Consider the following 19,876-nt stretch of genomic DNA (forward strand, 5'->3'; position numbering starts at 1 on the left):
TCTTGGGTGGTAGTACTCAGGGTTCTTCAAAGCACAGGTTCTAGAGTCAGACAGCATAGATTCAAATGCTGGTCCTATCACTTACTAGCCATGTGACCTTGGACACATTATACCTTTCTGTCATTCAGTTTCTTCCTCACCAAAATAAGAAAAAGTACATGATCACATATTGTTGTAAGAATAAATGAGTTAATACATCTCAATAACAAGTTCACAATCCCTTATTCACAATTCTGAAATCTAAAAACTCTGAAGACCAAAAGTTTTCTCATAAGTTTTAGTAAATTATTTGGTGGCAAAATCTGACCTGAACCTATCTGTCATCTTTACTCCATCTGATGAGATGCAGCAATATTAATGTGCTTGATTGCAGGTGCTTCCTGAGACCCTGCAGAGGGAGTTATACAATATATACAATATATTGCATAAGCAATATATTTACTCTCTAAAATCTGACAAAATTCTGATTTCCAAAGCACATATGGCCTCAAGGCTTTCAGATAAAGAATTGTGAGAACTGCCCTTGGAACAATATCTGCCACATTTCTAGAGTAAAAGATAAATTGCCCATGCTCAATGCAGCCTGGAGGGCTCATGCAATGCTACCAATCCCAAAGCCCATTTTGAAGAGAGGATGAATTAAGAGAGAGAAGTGATGCAAAGCTCAACACAGCCAGTCACAGCTCTTTTTCTACTGCTCATATAAACATGGTATTCTGGCTGGAAAGCAGTCTAAGTCTCTTGAAATAATCTAAAGCACTCAGTACTGGGCATCAATATGTATAACATACATAAAAATCAGCCAACAAATACTCTTGCAGCACCCACTGTATGCTCAGCACTGTAAAGATACTACATGGTCCTTCTATGCTTACCATGGAAATGAGGAAGACAAGCATGCAGTTAGAAAACAAAGAAAATGGTACAATAATGTGCTAAATTGCAGTGGCATAGGCTAGATGCTGAGATCAAAAGGGAAGGAATATTTTATGGAAGAGGGAGGATTAGCTGAAGGCAGTTTATTATTAGTTATGTGATCTTGGGAAACATAGTCTCTCTGAGCCTCAGTCTTCACATCTGTAAAAGATGCTTGTTTTGAGGGCAATATTTTATATACAGTGCCAGATACATAAGTAGGGAATAAATATTAGTTTTCCCTGTCAGCTGGCTCTTGAAGAAAGGTAAAGGCTCATGAATGAGAATGAACATGAATTGTGTGTCCTTACTAGAGTACAAACTATGTGTTGAGAGAACTATGGGAAAACAACCTGGAATGGTGAGGCTGATTTTCCATAATGGAGTGGCACATGGATGGGCAGAGAACTTTAGAAAGTCTTGCCTTGAAGTGATGAGAAATAGGGAACTGTGGATGACATTTAAGGAAAGAATAACATAAGAGCAGTGCTGAAAATTACTTTCTAGAATGTAGAGGATCAGGAGGGAACCAGGAGCCAGCTAAGTGTCTATAATAGCAATCCAATGTAGCACCTGGCCTTTTGTCGGTGGGGTAGGTGAGTAGACATGACATCTTTAGACAAGAGAAAACAACAAACAATTCCTTGTATGTAGCATAGCCATTATCATCTTAATAAAGTCTGTTTCATTGCAACCTGATAGGCAAGTGCTTGGGACAAATGAAAGCTCAAAATTCTTTACCTAGTTCTCAAAAAGACTTACATACATGCTGGGCTGAGTACTGTGGTAGATGAAAAATAGGGCATTTTCAATCTAATTAAACTAAAGAGCTTCTGCACGGCAACACAAACTACCATCAGAGTGAACAGGCAACCTACAGAATGGGAGAAAATTTTTGCTATCTACTCATCTGACAAAGGGCTAATATCCAGAATCTACAAAGAAACAAACTTACAAGAAAAAAACAAACAACCCCATCAAAAAGTGGGCAAAGGATATGAACAGACACTTCTCAAAAGAAGACATTTATGCAGCCAAAAGACACATGAAAAAATGCTCATCATCACTGGCCATCAGAGAAATGCAAATCAAAGCCACAATGAGATACCATCTCACACCAGTTAGAATGGCGATCATTAAAAAGTCAGGAAACAACAGGTGCTGGAGAGGATGTGGAGAAATAGGAATGCTTTTACACTGTTGGTGGGACTGTAAACTAGTTCAACCATTGTGGAAGTCAGTGTGGTGATTCCTCAAGGATCTAGAACTAGAAATACCATTTGACCCAGCCATCCCATTACTGGGTATATACCCAAAGGATTATAAATCATGCTGCTATAAAGACACATGCACACATATTTATTGCAGCATTATTCACAATAGCAAAGACTTGGAACCAACCCAAATGTCCATCAATGATAGACTGGATTAAGAAAATGCGGCACATATACACCATGGAATACTATGCAGCCATAAAAAAGATGAGTTCATGTTCTTTGTAGGGACATGGGTGAAGCTGGAAACCATCATTCTCAGCAAACTTTCTCAAGGACAAAAAACCAAACACCCCATGTTCCCCCTCATAGGTGAGAATTGAACAATGAGAACACATGGACACAGAAAGGGAAACATCACACACTGGGGCCTGTTCAGGGCCCTCAGAGGGAGGGGGGAGGGATAGCATTAGGAGATATACCTAATGTAAATGACGAGTTAATGGGTGCAGCACACCAACATGGCACATGTATACATATGTAACAAACCTGCACATTGTGCACATGTACCCTAGAACTTAAAGTATAATAATAATTTTAAAAAAAGAAAAATAGGGCATTTTCTAAACATAGCTCTGATTCTTTGAGCAGTTCAGAACAGCCAGGGCTAGGCAGTAGCCCAGGGTCTCAAGTGTCAGAGAAATGTATTCTGCCCCCCTAAGATAATCAAGGTCAAGGCAACCTTCTGCAGCTATGTACAACTTTTCCTTCTCCTGCTCTGTTACTCTGTCCTGTTCAGAGTGCACTTCTGGGTTGCAGGGACACAATGACTGTCATGTAATGTGAGGATTTACCTCAGCCAGTGGACTAACATGAGAAACCTGTTCTTAGAGCATGGCTCCCAGATAGGCAACAACACAGGCAAGACACACACACCATGTTTTATTTGTGTGAATGAAATCACACAATCAAAATTCAGTGTTTTGGAAAGTTAGGTGATTTTTCCCCCGTCTCATGTAACACATGTGGCTTACTATGCATTCCTCAAGTCTTCAAGTCTCCTTGATGATAAAGGGCTGCTTGACGCAACTATCAAACTGACATAACACCTAGCAGGTATTTTTAAATTTTTTAAATACATGTTAATTGATCTTGTCCCACTTGTGCAGTAAAGCAAATGTGTCTCTCTTCTCTTTGTCTGTGTATTATGGTTATAGACGGACTTAGTTTTAAAGAAACCAATCAACCCACCCCTACTACCCACCTGGGGCCACAAAACACTTTTGAATGAGGGAGAATAATGTCAAATATATCAAATACTGACTGGGAACAGCAACTTTAAAAAAAAGGATTGGAATACTTGGACTGGATTGTTTTCAAAAAAGGAGGTGAAATTTATTCTGCAAGCACTGTGCTCAACTAGGTGTGTTCTGTGTGCCCCTAGATTTGCTGATGACATCCTCCTTTAGGAAGACAGATGAATGTGAAATGCCTCACTCATCAAAATTACAGAGAAATAGAATATTTTTGCCTGTTTTTCTTTTTGCCACCAAAGACCCCTTTTACCTGCTCATTTTAAAATTTTATCTAATCAATAATTTGCTTCATCTACTTTAAGCTCAATTTTCTTTCAAAATTGTCTCATATGTTAATACCCAGAAGAAATATGAGTAATTTCATGAAGTTCATAGTTTTACTTCTTGTGATGCCATAGGAGTAAAAAATAAAAATAATTTTTAAAACAGTTTTACTTCAGCTGGGCTCTAAATAAAATCCCAACTATCTCCAGCTGCTCCTTCAAACCTTTATTATTGACAAGACACCTAACTCTATGCCTAACCATGTCCACCCATCTTCCTTCCCTGATCCTCAAAACATGGATTTTATTATTATTTTTTTTAATGGGTCATCTCAAGTGAATTTGATTTTCCCCTCACCCAACCAGACACCAAATCTGTCCTCTTTCATTTTCTCCCAAGTTGAAGAAGGTCCCTGAAGAAAATCTTTCCATAACTGTTAGTACGCATTTCAGCATATCTAATAACTTAATCAACTTTCATTCTGCTCTCCTCTATCTTCAACCTATCCCTCAACTGGCTATCCACTCAAATTTTTCTTCAATCTCCATCTACAGCCCTCTTTATACTCACAGACGAGTAATCTACTTTTATTCTCTAACTTTATAGAACAGTAAAATTAAGCAAGTAAAAAGAATAACCAATAAAGGGTTGCCATTTTTTTTAAATAAAGACATAAATGTAACAGACTATCCTCCCAAATCACTATTATTTCAAAAAAGGACTTAGTTGTTTTTTTTTTTTTTTTTAGAAAAGAGCATACTTTCAGAACAAAGATCTCTAATAATCAATTTATCTTTTTTTTAACAAGGATATTATATTATCATTATTTTTGCTACTTGAATGTAGAATAATTTTTAAGAATTGACCGTATTTGGGAGCTGATGATCTACTCTCCGGACACCATTTAGCCCCCTGAAAACTGGCTCTTCCTAACTCCAGAAGCTGTTCTTACAGAAACCCATTAATGACTAATTATCAAATCCAAAAGACACTCTTCAACCCTTCCTCAGCCTCTCTGCAGCATGCTTCTGGATCACTTTCTGACAGAAGTTATCACTACATGTTGGGTTTCCCATACTTCTGGTTATTCCTGTCTCCTTTGCACCTTGCCTACCCACTAAACAAAGTAGGCCCTAGGATTCCATCTCTGGACTTCTTTTCTTGCTGTATTCTTTCCTTAAAGCTTAATCCATTCATGTCTAAACACTGGTGAATTCCTAAATCAATTTCTAGCCCAGTTCTTTTTCCTGAGCACCATATCCATATCTGCAATTGCCTCTGGACATCTTTACTATCTCACAGACAGACTAACACACATTCAAAATGTTAGTGATCTCCTCATTCCATACAAGGTACACTTTTTTTTTGTCCTGTCTCATTGAATAAGAGCACCAACAACCCAAACTGACTTTGAATCTTTACTCTTCCTTAGTTTTCTCATCCAATTAGCAACCAAATCTCACTGTTTATAAATATTTCTCAAATTCATCTCTTTCTCACATTCCCACTGCCTTAGTTGAAGCACCATAATCTCTCAACTGTACTACTTTAAAGACCTCTTGAAGTTTTTACACAGAAACAAGGCCCTGGCACAATATTTTCCATGCACAATTTTCTGAGAATTAAGATCCACAAATCTAAGGAAGGTCAAGAACCATGGTCCTTGCACACTTAAGAATCAGGTGAAAATTTAAAAAACAAACAAAAAACACAAACAACCAAAAAACCTGGTCCCAAATCTTTCCCTCCCTATGGAACATAGGATTTTTGGGTTTAATATTTGGAAAGTTGCACAAGGGAAGTATTTCTAGTACTAGTAATGTTATTCTTAAGCTGAGTGCTGGTTACACAGGTGTTTAGTAGTGAAAACTAAGAGCCGAACACTTCAAATATGTACCCTTTTAATATACACAGCATACTTAAACACAAAATAGTACCCCAGAATTTTAGGCAGAATAGTCTCCCTAGCATGACAACTCTTGATCTGCCCTTACAGAAGGGCAGCCTTACCTCCTGTCACATTCCCAATTCACCAAGCAATCAGGAATTCAATTTGTAGCTACCAGTTATCTCACAATTCCCCCGCCTTCAGATACTATTTATCTTCCCTGGTACTCATCTTTTAGCTTCATCTTAAGCACCCTCCTCTTGATTTAACTTTTTTCTTCCCTTCTCTTCTAGATACTTCATTTCCCTCTCTAGAGCCTTCTGCATACTTTTATAATTTTCTTGGGAAACAGAAATGGACACTTAACCTTTTTATTTTTATTTTTATTTTTTTGAGATGGAGTTTTGCTGTTGTTGCCCAGGCTGGAGTGCAATGGTGCGATCTCTGCTCACCGCAACCTCCACCTCCCAGGTTCAAGTGATTCTCCTGCCTCAGCCTCCCAAGTAGCTGGGATTACAGGTATGTGTCACCACGCCTGGCTAATTTTGTATTTTTAGTAGAGACAGGGTTTCTCCATGTTGGTCAGGCTGGTCTTGAACTCCTGACCTCAGGTGATCCACCTGCCTCGGCCTCCCAAAGTGCTGGGATTACAGGTGTGAGCCACCACGCCCAGCACTGCTTTTTTTTATGTAAAAATGGCCATACTGCCCAAAGTAATTTATAAATTCAATGCTATTCCCATCAAGCTACCATTGACTTTTTTCACAGAACTAGAAAAAAACTACTTTAAATTTCATATGGAACCAAAAAAGAACCCACCACATAGCCAAGACAATCCTAAGCAAAAAGAACAAAGCTGGAGGCATCACGCTACCTGACTTCAAACTATGCTACAAGCCTACAGAAACCAAAACAGCATGGTACTGGTACCAAAACAGATATATAGACCAATGGAACAAAACAGAGGCCTCAGAAATAACACCACACATCTACAACCATCTGATCTTTGACAAACCTGACAAAAAAAGCAATGGGGAAAGGATTCCCTATTTAATAAATGGTCCTGGGAAAACTGGCTAGCCATATGCAGAAAGCGGAAACTGGACCCCTTCCTTACACCTTATGCAAAAATTAGCTCAAGATGGAATAAAGATTTAAATGTAAAACCTAAAACCATACAAACCCTAGAAGAAAACCTAGGCAATACCATTCAGAACATAGGCATGGGCAAAGACTTCATGACTAAAACACCAAAATTAACTAAAACACTAAAGCAACAAAAGCCAAAATTGATGAATGGGATCTAACTAAACTAAAGAGTTTCTGCACAGCAAAAGAAACTAGCATCAGAGTGAACAGGCAACCTACAGAATGGAAGAAAATTTCTGCGATGGCACTATGCAGAATGACACCATGGCACATGTATACCTATGTAACAAACCTGCACATTCTGCACATGTATCCCAGAACTTAAAGTATAATTTTAAAAAAATGATTTTTTAGGGTTCTATGTTTTTTATAAGCAATGATGTGTATATGCAGTCAAGAACTGTTCACTGTTACTGGAGTTCTGAGTTGTCCAAGGATTTTAAAATTAAGAAATTTCTATAAATTCCAGATTCATGTCCAAGGATATTAAAAATTACGTAGGACTACCTCATACAACCATAGCCTCAAACTACTATGAGGTCAACAGCAGCCAGTGCTTCTGCTATGGAAGATAACCGTACATGAAACTGATGTGACTTCAACAAAAAGCAAAGAAATGTGTTTCAGTGTACATGCAGTGAAAACATACACAATAGATTTTTAAAATACTGAGAACAGGTCTAAGAACCTCATTAGTTGAGATCCTGATCTGGGAACCACTAGTGTAAAATAACTACAACTGGGAAGGTCCAGGGCAGGAAAATTTTATATGAGTCAGGTGCAGTATGTTGTTTTTTGTACTTTTCCTTGGACTACAAATTGCTTTGAAATGTCAACTGTATAGTAACTATGAGTACCTAATTTGAATAAGGGAGTGCACAAAGATATGTATCTTTCTATACATGTACCATAATCTCCACACTCACATGCAGGTACACACATAAAGAGATGGGAAGATGAAAGTCTGGAGGTAATTTTTAGAATGACTGAGGTACAGGAGAAAGGGAAGGGTCATTTGCTCAAACTATTAGGAAGCTGGAATTACAGAATTCTGCTAATTTGGAATTCTATACTCAGAAACTGAAGAACCTGGGCTTAATTGAGCTACTCCAGAAAAGTTTAACTAGTCACACACAGAACAAATGACAGCTATTTCCTTCCTATTTTTGATTCTAATTTTAAAAACACAGTAATGTGTTAGACAGAATTGGTTTTACACTAAAGTAACAACTCTTACACAAAGCAAAAAACAAAACAGGTTTTAATGGTTAAAACAGATGAATTAATAAGTTTATAATAACCATTAACTAAGGGAAGCCCTAGAACAAGAAATAAGGATTTTTAATTGCATGCAAAACCTAGTTACCATAAAAACCAATGCAATACCAAAATATCTCAGCTTCCTAGCATAGACTCCAGGTCTTTTCATTTCCAATTCTTGGCAGTCATAATATGTACACTTTCATATGCACCTGGTTGTGGAGGGATAAGCTCATTCACATAAGACTACAAATATCTCTCACAGGTAGGAGGGCACAAAAGAACAATATCTTCCTCCACTTTTTTGGGTCCATCTTGAAAAACAAAAAAGGCACTCCCAAAGGTTCCTTGGTAACACCTTTGTTAGGTTTCTTAATTACTAACATAATCTTTACATGTAAGGTTAATGGTCCACTCATTTCATAGATCTGGGAACCATCAGGCATTGGAACTGCCTTTAACTCACATGCCAAACAACTGGCTTTCTTAAACAATGACAAAAACTATATACTTGTTTTAAAAACATTTGGGCTTTGTTTCCTTGACAACTTATATATGCTTAATCACTGGACTTTGGCATGCAGAGCCAAACATATCATGGAACTGAAAGAACCACAATATGACATGGTGACAGAAGACTCTTTGAATCATTATTCTGTTTTCCACTATCAGCTGCTCCAGCTCCCTTATACTAATCCAACTTTGTCCCTCAGAGCACCCATGCTCTGAACCAAGGTTTAATCTCTCTGCTGAAAGATTTATTAAAGATACTTAGATAAATTACCAAGTCTTTCTCTACGATCATCAAAGAGTAAGGGAAGTCAAATGCTCATGGGCAGTTGTCCACTATTCACAGAATCTTTAGAAACTATTTGCCTGAGGCCAAGGAGAATTTGCTTTATCACTAAATCTGACCCATGTTGAGCCATACTAAAACTGCACTTGGGTACTAGTCTCAAATCAAATTGAGCTTATGTATTGCTCTACATTTATTGCATCCATGCTGTGTGCAATTTCTGATGCTGAATAAGAGAAATACGGCAATTAAAGGCTTCACCACAAGCGTCACATTCATGGGTTTCTTGGGTTTTCACCTCTGCATGGATCTTCTGATGGTTGACAAGACTGCGCTGTTGACTGAAACTTTTGTCGCACTTCTCACACTTATAAGGTTTCTCTCCTGTGTGTATTCTCTGATGCTGAATAAGACCCGAGTTCCGGCTAAAGGCCTTTCCACATTCATCACATTTATGGGGTTTATTACCTGTGTGAACACCCTGATGTCGAATAAGATTACAAAGCTGACTAAAGCTTTTTCCACACTGTCTGCACAGATAGGGTCTCTCACCAGTGTGGATTCTCTGATGTTCAATAAGAAATGAGCTCCGGCTGAAGCTTTTCCCACAGACAGTACATAGATAGGGCTTTTCACCAGTGTGGATTCTTTGATGTTGTACAAGATGAGCACTAACACTAAAAGTTTTCCCACATTCATCACATTTATAAGATTTCTCCTTAGGGTAGACTTCCTGCTGTATAACAAGACTGCAATTTGGATCAAAACTTTCCTTAGTTTCATTGTATGGATAAGTCTTCTCCCTGGTGTGAATTCTCTGATGCTGAATAAGACCTGAGCTTCTACTAAAGGCTTTTCCACATTCCTCACATTTATGGGGCTTGTCTCCTGTGTGAATTCTCTGATGACGAGTAAGGTTGCAAAGTTGACTGAAACTTTTCCCACACTCTTTGCACTGATAAGGTCTTTCACCAGTATGGATCCTCTGATGTTCAATAAGGAATGAGCTCCGACTGAAACTTTTTCCACACTCAATACAAAGAAAAGGCTTCTCGCCAGTGTGAATTTTTTGGTGTTGTATAAGGTATGTGCTTAATCGAAAGGCTTTCCCACATTCACCACATTTATGGGGTCTTTCCCCAGTGTGAATTCTTTGATGCTCAACAAGCAATGAATTTCGACTAAAGCTCTTCTTACATTTGGTACAGTGATAAGGTTTCTCACCAGTGTGAGTTCTTTGATGCTCAATAAGGTGTGATTTCCAACTGAAGGCTTTCCCACAGTCACTACATTTATGGGGTTTCTCACCTGTATGAATCCTTTGATGTTTAACAAGGCTCCTTCTCTGGCTGAAGCTCTGTTTACACTGATTACACTGATAGGGTCTTTCTCCAGTGTGGATTCTCTGATGTCTAATAAGGGTTGAGCTCACACTAAAGGTTTTTCCACAGTAATTACACTCATAGGGCCTTTCCCCAGTGTGAATTCTCTGATGTTCAATAACAAATGAACTGCGACTAAAACTTTTCCCACATTCATTGCACTGAAAAGGTTTCTCACCAGTATGGACCCTTTGATGTTGAATGAAATGGGCCTTGCGGACAAAACCCTTTCCACATTCTTCACATTTATGGCATTTCTCTTCTGAGTTTGGTCTTTTACGGATAATGTTAGTGTTTTCTCTGAACATTCTCTGTTCCTGGGTCAAAGATTCCCTTGGTATTTCCCATAGGAAGATCCCTCTTTGTTTATCTAACCTACCAACAAGTTCAAATGTTTCTCTACCCATAGGATCCTGGTCAATTTCACTTTTGATTCTTGTAACTATTACACCCTGTGGTTCCACTTCTTCCTCAATTTCTTCAATCTCTTGTTTTACAGTTGGCTCCTCATCCTTATCTCTGTTCAAAACATCTGGAATAATAAAAAGGAAATACAAAGATCAACCAAGGTCTTTGAAGCAAGGAGAAACAAAGTAAGATGGGCAAACAAAGAAACAAATAAAGTCAAGGTGGGATTAATCAGTCTATCAAGGAAAACAGGGTAGGATGAAAAAAAAACTCCACTAAGTTCAAGAAAATTAAGGATGAGAAAGCATTATTGGAATATGATCAGACGAAATAATTAACAGAAGGGACCAGATGCTAATGGCCAGGCATAGTGGCTCATGCCTGTAATCCTAGCATTTTGGGAGAATGAGGTGGGAGGATCACTTGAGCTCAGGAGTTTGAGACCAGCCTGGGCAACAGTGAGACTTCATCTCTACAAAAAAAAAAATTTTTTTTTAATTAGCCGGACATGGTGGTGCACACCTGTAGTCCCAGCTACTCAGGTAGCTGAGGTGGGAGGATTGATCACTTAAGCCCAACAGGTTAAGGCTGCCGCAAGCTGTGTTTGCGTCGCTGCACACCAGCCCTGGCAATAGAGTGAGACCTAATCTCAAAAAAATAAAAATAAAAATAAAAAAAGATGCTAAGAAGGATAAAAGACAAAGATCCAGGGGAAACAATAATTCATTCATTAACAAGCATTTACTCACTGCCCATCAAAAGCACTCCAGAAACATTGTAATCAGCCAGGATTCAGAGATAAGACATGAAGCCCCCCTGCCAAATGGAATGGATGTTAAGTAAAAAATGGGGAAAGAAAATAATATGATAAAGAAAATATTAAGTAAAAAGCAGCTCCTGTATAAAGAGACAAAATGGCTTTTAAAAACAATAATAAAGGGTTAGGTGACAGAGAGTCTATGATATCGAGATGCAGAATAAAATAAGTATTAAGAAACATGGTCAGAGTTCATGGGAGCAACAACCAAAAAGGGCAGTCTGTGGTAGCTTATGACTTTACCTACCACAAATCATACCTCAAGTACACGTGATTCTAAACTCTCTAACAATATAAGACCCAAGGTTCACCATCTTGTTCCAACTGAGAGGCTGCATGACATCTGAGAAATGAAAATCTTGCATGTGTTGAAGAAAAGACAGCACAGTGGTCTATGATATAACAGAGTGTCATATAGTACATCTAGGCCTGCTTCTGACATCTTCCTGATTTTCCATCTCTTGCTGGAATAGATATTAGATAATTCCGCTAGAAGATTCAATAATGACCACATTTATATTTGGCCCTAAACAAGCTCCTTTTTCATACATCCTCTTTTCTCTCAATTTTTTGTGGAGTCATCTTTGAATTTTCTATTTGCTTACTTCATTATTTTATTCTAAAATAACCTTTTCCTATTCCCCTAAGAAACTACTAGAAATTTTATTTCTTCTAAGGCTTTTTAGTGTCCCCTCTCAAATTTTTCAGTGGGCTGTATTTTCTTTCACATAATGAAAAAACATGAAAGAACTCCCTCAACTTTCTGTCCTCTACCTATAAAATTATCTGCCAATGGTACATAAAGATATATCTGATTCTTATGCAAAGCTAATCCATCCATCACTTACCGATCCTACTCACCTCTGGGCATTTGCTTAATTATCCCGTCTTTCCTCTTTCTTCAATACACACTCTCTATTGACACTTTCCTACCATTACATAAATATGTCCAATTTTATCTTGAACCTGAAATCCTTCTCTTTATGAAAGCCAAGCATTGAAAAAAAATCTTAACACCGAGGTTTTCTATTTCTTATGTTTTCCAAGCCCAACCTCTTCCTATTCAATCTATTCTGCAACCTGTGGCGAAATCTGGTTTCTGTTTCCAGCATCTAGAGAAACTTCTCATTAGATTACCAATGACTCAAATAAAAATAAAATGGGCATTTTTTTTTTTTTTTTTTTGAGACAGAGTTTCACTCTTATTGCCCAGGCTGGAGTGATCTTGGCTCACTACAACCTCCACCTCACAGGTTCAAGCAATTCTCCTGCCTCAGCCTCCCAAGTAGCTGGGATTACAGGCACCCGCCACTGTGCCTAGCTAATTTTTTTGCGTTTTTAGTAGAGATGGGGCACCATGTTGGTCTCGAACTCTGACCTCAGGTGATCCACCCACCTCAGCTTCCCAAAGTGCTGGGATTACAGGAGTGAGCCACCATGCCTGGCCTAAAATGGGCATGTTTCAGTCCTTATGTTATTCAGCAGCATCTAACACTGTTGACCACCCCTATTTCTTGACATTATCTGTTTTTGGTTTCTACGCTACTACATTCTTTTATTTCCTTCCCTACTTCTTTGGCCTTTTCTGATAAAGTTCCCTCATTTATTTCTTTTCCTTTGTCAACTGACTTTTGTTATTGTTACCCACATTTACATCCTTACTTGTTCTGTATATACACCCTCCAGATATCTCCAGTTAAATGCCTCACAAAGGGCTCACAATTAACATGATCATCATCATCTGCTTTCATGCCTTTCCCCACCTTTAATTATCTCTTGAAAGGCACCATCATCCATTACCCTACAGTCTCAAAGCAGCAATCATCCTGTATTTCTCCCTTCTTCTCACTGTTAATCAATCATCCAAATCCTGGATTTCTCTCTAGCACCTCTCTTTCATCCTTCACAATCATGTAGCTGCCTTATAATCTTTGGCTCCAGTCTTCAGGCTGCCAACACATTATATATGCCTTACTGATTCTAGAAGAGATCTCTATAAAACAGAATTCTACTCAAGTCATCACCTGTAGATTTAGCAGCTCCCCATCACCTTTAAGATCGAATCAAGCTCTTTGCTATGATACAACTCTTCATGACACAGTCTCTAAGCCTCAAGTCATGTTCCTACCTACTTTATCACACTTTATGTAGGCAAATTGTTTGTGTTACAGTCTTTCATGTCTTATCTTCACATATCTCATTTACTAAATGTCCCTCAACACTGTTTACCTGGCAAACTTTTGGTTTTACTTTAAGATTCAAAGCAATCTTTAAGTTTAAAGCAACAGTTCCTCCACAAAGCCTTTACTAAGTCCACTAGACAGATTCAGGTGTTCTATTTTTTTATTACCAGCCCTCGACCATAATTCTATTATTGCTATGATTACACTGCATTTTTTAACTGTTCGTTATTTGTCTCTTCCACTAGATTGTAAATTCTTTGTGAGAAGGCAGTCTCTTCAGAATATTTGTTCAGTTATGTTAGTTGGATTAGTGGATACTGTTCTGTCAATTTCATTCAAATGAATAAGACAAAATGATCATTACTTGAAGATGATATGAATATATACCTAAAATTCCTGGAAGAAGCAAATGAAAATATAATCATAACAAGATTAAAAAGCTTGTTCTTAGTACAAAAAAAGTTAGTAAATATTATACAGAAATGATATAAATGCTTCACAATAGTAACAAAAAACATAAAACCTAGGAATAAACATAAGAAATGTGTAAGATCCATAAAAATATTCCATACAATTTTTCTGAAAGACAAAAGGATACAGTTAAACAGAGTCAACCAAATGGCTAAAGAGATTCAATATTATAAGGATCTCAATTCCTTTCAATCTATGAAACTAATCACATTCCAATCAAAAATCATATGAACCAATAAAAAAGTAAATAAATCTAAAGTTTAGAAGAAGGCAGACTAGTGAAGTACATCCTGAAAAAGATTATTAAAGAATGACTTATATTACCAGACACAAAATGTAATATATTGTTAAAGCGAATAAAACAATGACATTCACATAAAAATAAATAGGTCAACAGGGTAGGCAGGTGAAAAACACAAGAGTAAGGCTTCCACACAGAGCAGCCTTGAAGTGACTATCCATTAGATCTGGGCTTGGCAATGCTTATGCAATATCTTCCCATCCTGTGGTCATGGCCAATTTTTCTACACAGATAGTTGTCTCAAAGTGGGTTTCGCCAAAGAACCTGGAATTAAAACTGAAATCGCTAGTTATTCGGAAGGTAGCTAGAATTGTAACCTATCAAACCAGAAGCCAAAAGGACAGAAGAATGTGAACATAAGGAGAAAAGACTAAACCGTCAAGGAGAAAAAAGAGATAAGACAGTGTTATAGACTGAATGTTTGTGTTCCCACCAAATATTCATATGCTGAAGCCCTAATCCACAATGTGATGATATTTGGAGGCGGGGCCTTTGGGAAGTAATTAAATTTAGATGAGGTCATGAAGGTGGGGCCCCCATGATGGGATTAGTGTTCTTATAAAAAGAGGAACAAAGACCAGAACGTTTGCTCTATCTCTCTCCCCTTCTGCCATGTGAAGACACAGTAATAAGGTGGCAATCTGCAAGTCATTGCGGAAAGAGTCATTAAAATTGAAGATGTCAAAGATCTGAGAAATTAAGCTATCAACTGTATCATCGATGTAGCTATTAAAGTTTTTTTTAAAAATAAGCTTGAAAAGGAAAAGTATGAATGAAAAGCCAAAACTATAAAGCTAGACAAGAGTTGCATTATGAAAAGCAGTTAAGATGATGTAGAAGAGAATACTGCATTGCAACAGTAGAATAATAGTGATCTCTCATCAAGGGAGCTCTCACCAAAGGGATGGAGATAGGGTTTATTGAGGAGGATGAAAAGACTGTGGGAGGAGAAATGAAGAATATGGAAAGCTGTATTTAAGCTGAAATAAAGAAGACAGCCTACAAGTAGAAGATCATCTGTGGGCACACTGTCACACCTTGTCCATATGGTATTTACATGCTGCAGTTCTAGGAGAAGGCAGGGCCAGGCACTTACTTGGTTCTATCAACCAGAATACCATATGTATGGATAAGCTGGCAGTGACTGAGAGACAACATGGTATATTAAAACACACACACACACACACACACACATATCAGCAGCTGATATGGCTGAAGACTAAAGTGGTGTGCAGGAAAAAACAGGTGAGGCAAGAAAGATAGGCAGAGGCTATACTTGGAAGGTCCTATATGATAAGAAATTAAGATTTTTATCATTTAAGCTATCAGGAACCATCAGAAGTTTTACACAATTAACTAATACAAAATCACTTTGGTGGCAGTAGAGAGAATATATTTTAAAAAAGGAGACTAGTGGCAAGGGGGTAGTTTAGGGGTTAATGTAATAATCCAGTTAAGAGATACTGAGTCTTAACTGTACTTACTCAGTCATATAAATATTTAAGAAGCATATAATATAGGCCTGGCTCTGTGCTAAGTGCTGGAGAAATCAAATGCAACAGGTATATCTACCATCCTCACAGTAATCAGTGAGGTTAGAAAAGTAACATATATAGAATGATTGTAGTATAGTATGATAAATTCAATAGCAGGAGTATATACAAGGTAAAACAAAGAAAGGAGTGCTTAGCTCTGGTAAAACAAAGAAAGAGAAGGCCCTTGATTTTAATGGATTGAAACTTGCCAGGTTTGAATTACTCATGTGGTCTTCAAAAGATGACTAGGAATTGGAAACTCAACAGAGAAGATGATGACAACAATATAAGTCAACATTTATATTGTTCTTAACTACATGTTAGTGTGTCAAGTGTTTTACATACATTAATTCAGTCAGTGCTCACAATAACCCTATGAGGTAGGTGCTATTATTATTTCCATTTTATAAAAAAATAAACTGAGGCAAAGAGAGATTAAATCACTATACTCACCAGGTTAAGTAAGTGGTGGAACAAGGATTTAAACCTAGGCAGTTAGGCTCCACATTACCTTTCTTAGGTGGAAATAAAGATTTGGGCCACGCACGGTGGCTCACGCCTGTAATCCCAGCACTTTGGGAGGCCAAGGTGGGCGGATCACCTGAGATCAGGAGTTCAAGACCAGCCCGGCCAACACAGTGAATCCCCTTCTCTACTAAAAATACAAAAATTAGCTGGGTGTGGCGGTGCACGCCTGTTTGTCTCGGCTACTCAGGAGGCTGAGGCAGGAGAATCTCTTGAACCCGGGAGGTGGAGGCTGCAGTGAGCTGAGATTGCACCACTGCACTCCAGCCTGGGCAACAGAATGAGGCTATGACTTGAAAAAAAAAATGGGACTTATTTTCACAGAGCGGTAGCTGATGACCTGAGTGTAGGTAAGGTCCCCCAAGGAAAGAGTACAGACTGAGGGGAAGTCTGAGAATGCAAGCCAATGGAGGGAAACAATAAAGAGTTTCACATATTCATAGAGAGGTAGACTAAAATAAGGTCCCAAAAGAGTCTACTGCATTTGACAATGACGTGTTACAGATCACTGTTAAACAATTTAAAGGGAGTATTAGAGGCAAGACAAAGGGGCTCAGACACAAGGGGAGGTAAAGAAATACAGAACACACATTAACTACTCTTACAAAATCTTGACTATGAAGAGAACAAGTAGTAAATTATAGGCAGCAGCAAGAGGGAGAGTCTGACTCATAGGAGGGATTTTTTCTTTTTTCCTCTCTTTTCTCCTATTGAAGAGTTATGAACATACCAATCATCAGAATAAGGGTACCAAGGGAGAAGAAATAGTGACTGAAACTATAAGGGAAAAAAGAATGACTGATTAGTTTCTGGAAAGGTGAGAAGATGAGAGCAGCTTTAAGTGTGTAGATAAGAGGCAGAGAAGTTGAGAGTTCATGCTTATTGGCCTTTATTTTCTCTGAGAAACAGAAGGTGAGCTTCACTACTTAATGATGGATAAGCTTTTGGAATAGTCACTGAAAAGAACAGGGCAGTGAGCATATCAGTGACAAAAAATATTGCTAAGATATAAAAACCCAGTGGAGAGTAGAAGAAAAAGGCCATACTTATATACAGGATATCAATCTTTCTGGTTAGAGAATTTCTCCTGCTATGTTTAGCAATTTGGGTAGGAAAGAGGGAAAGGTGCATTTTATAACAAATACAGGATTTGAAGTTTGCAGAATGGGTAGAGAATAATGACAAGTTAGCAAGAGAGCTTGCTGGTGATTAGATGGGGATACAAGCCCAGAAAGGTTGGACACCTTAGTGAAAAAACAGAGACGTCAAGGGACAGGAAACATCGTTAATAATGAATGGGTTTAGGTGGAAAGGAGTAGGAAAGATAGAGAAGTTGTAGTAAGCTCCACAAGGGAAGAAAGCCTGTCTGTTTTGGTTACCCTCGTCTAGTCACAGTCAATAAACTTCCATTGCCGAATAACTGGTCAGAGAATAGGGTATTGGGATTTACGATTTGCCTGTTATGACAAAACTGGTATGATCAATGATGTAAGGTGCTGAGTAAAAGTGGAAAGCAGGGTCCCTGAAGTAAGATCCACTGAGGCTGAAGTATTAAGTGGGTCATCCATGGCACGAGTTAAAATAGACTATGAAACATGTGACAAAGTTATGTGTGAAGGACCAAACTAAAAGTTGACAGATAGTGAAAAGGAATTGAGTGGAAAAAGCAAGACTGCTGAGACCTCAAAGAAGGAGAGATTTTGTTTGAAGGTGGAAAACTAATGCTTTGGGGACAGCATTTAAAAGCTGAGTGAACAATAACTTCCCCCTTCCAACACGAGACAAAGGATGGGGAAGGAGGAGGATGTGGGAGAATAAGCAGCCCCCACTTGAAAAACTGCCAGAGAAACGTTGTCCTTGGGATAGTGCCAGGTTTCAGTTAAGGCCAGGAGGGAAGGAACATTATGTGAAGACGAACAGGGGCTCCAGAACGCAGAGTGAAAAGGGGTGGGAGGAAAGCTGTGGGAGGATGAGCCAGGACGGAAAGTACAGAACAATATGGGAATGAGATTATGAAGACAGGATGCCCGAAAGGCTCGCAGTTTGGTCACCTCAAGGAAGCTAGGGATGAGAGTTATGGAAACAATTAATGGCTAAAAGGTTTGAATCAGAACTTTGGAACAAAGCAGTTTTGGTACTGGTTTCCGTCCAAATGTTCTGTTAGTCTGATTTCTCTCTACCTTCTTAGATATTTTAATTAGAGAAACAGCAGATTCTTACCCAGTGAGACCAGGTTTCCATAATTCTCCATCATGACATCTTTATACAGGCTTCTCTGAGCTGGGTCCAGATAATCCCACTCCTCCTGGGTAAAAAACACAGCCACATCCTCAAATGTCAGCAACCCCTGAAATAGTATGATTTCTGTAGTCAGTTCCTGTTGTCTCAAGGACAATTCTACCACTAAAAGTGACAGAGGCAATCACTTATTGTGGCCAAGTAGGCTAGGAGGAACATGATAACTGAAAGTTCCATATGTTGCCCAATTCTGGGAACGAACTGTAACTGACAGACATCTCAGACTAGAAAGGACCTACGGATAAGGCTTTTCTGATTTATTATGCCCTGAGAGTTTAATTTTAGTAAACTGCCCCAAGGCCTCTCCAAGCTTCCCTCACCTCACTGCCTACTTCAATTTTCCATTTGCACTGGCTTGTGACTCTATTCAATTCAATTCCTTGAGGTTCTCTAAGCGTGTACCTTGGGGTCCAGGCACAGTGCCAGGAACAGAAGACACAAGGGAAGGTCAAAAATGGTGCTTCACCTGGAGAACTCACAAATGAGAGAGCTAGTCTGGAGCATTACTTATTTTCTCAGGCCGATTTATCAAGTCTCTCTAGAAAAAGAAACAAAAAAAAAGGGAGCCAGTGGGCAGTTTGTTCGCGAACCGCACCCCAATGCACTAGTGGGGAGTTCCTTGCAAGGCGCTGGCCCTAAAGAGGCGGTCAGGAGGTTGGTGGGGGGCGTGGGGGAGAAAGCGGTGGTGCGGCCTAGCGGGGGTAGTGGCGAGACAACCGGGATCCCCTGGGGGGTGCTTACTTACCTTCGACTCCGGCGGGGGGCTCGGGGAAGCCATCTCCCAGGCAGAGAATAGGGGCAGGAATTGGGGGCGGCCTCACGGAAAGGAGCCTCTGGTGAGGCCTACCCGGCTGCTGGAAATTAGGCTCGACGAATACGAGGATCCCTGGCTGGGTCTGGCCAGTGCCTGCCTCGGCCCCCAGACGGTCACGACCCCAACAGCATATCAGACGCGATCCCTGGCTGTCCCCCAACCCCGAACCCCAACCCCTACTCCTGCCTGGTTACGCAGCCTTTCAGGCCTCGCTAGAGCCTCCTCCCCGCTGCCAGTTCCTCCTCCTTTCAGCCAAGTAACGCTATGACCGCCCGCCCCCGGACCAGAAGGCGTCACCCAGATTCTTCCCGAGGCCCCCTCAACTACAACTCCCGTCATG

The 19,876-nt window shown here is 39.2% G+C and overlaps 1 protein-coding gene across 9 annotated transcripts; it reads right to left on the bottom strand.

The window, feature by feature from the left end:
• Nucleotides 1-7,990: 7,990 nt before the first annotated feature.
• ZNF189 (zinc finger protein 189) lies at nt 7,991-19,823 on the bottom strand. 9 transcript variants are annotated; one of them, XM_063787622.1, is made up of 4 exons: nt 19,468-19,823; nt 19,189-19,260; nt 18,645-18,771; nt 7,991-10,716 (listed from the first exon to the last, which is right to left on the bottom strand). In XM_063787622.1, exons 3-4 carry the CDS (start codon nt 18,676-18,678, stop codon nt 8,996-8,998), a joined length of 1,755 nt encoding a protein of 584 aa, XP_063643692.1. In that variant the 5' UTR covers nt 18,679-18,771; nt 19,189-19,260; nt 19,468-19,823; the 3' UTR covers nt 7,991-8,995. The 9 variants fall into 9 exon arrangements, with proteins under 9 accessions (XP_063643692.1, XP_016816835.3, XP_003312257.3 ...); XM_016961346.4 differs by having other exon boundaries at nt 18,645-18,726; nt 19,125-19,260; XM_003312209.7 differs by having other exon boundaries at nt 18,645-18,729; nt 19,125-19,260; nt 19,468-19,797.
• Between the last annotated feature and the right edge of the window lie 53 nt (nt 19,824-19,876).

This window comes from Pan troglodytes, chromosome 11 (assembly GCF_028858775.2).
Source record: "Pan troglodytes isolate AG18354 chromosome 11, NHGRI_mPanTro3-v2.0_pri, whole genome shotgun sequence".
Lineage (NCBI taxonomy): Eukaryota > Metazoa > Chordata > Mammalia > Primates > Hominidae > Pan > Pan troglodytes.

What these genes read in the sequence shown, in the direction of transcription:
- ZNF189 (XM_003312208.7), bottom strand. Translation starts at nt 19,500, where the DNA reads ATGGCTTCCCCGAGCCCCCCGCCGGAGTCGAAG. An exon ending in GCCCCCCGCCGGAGTCGAAG is followed by an intron (nt 18,772 to 19,467) that starts GTAAGTAAGCAC and finishes ATACTATTTCAG; the next exon opens with GGGTTGCTGACATTTGAGGA. An exon ending in TGGAAACCTGGTCTCACTGG is followed by an intron (nt 10,717 to 18,644) that starts GTAAGAATCTGC and finishes TTATTATTCCAG; the next exon opens with ATGTTTTGAACAGAGATAAG.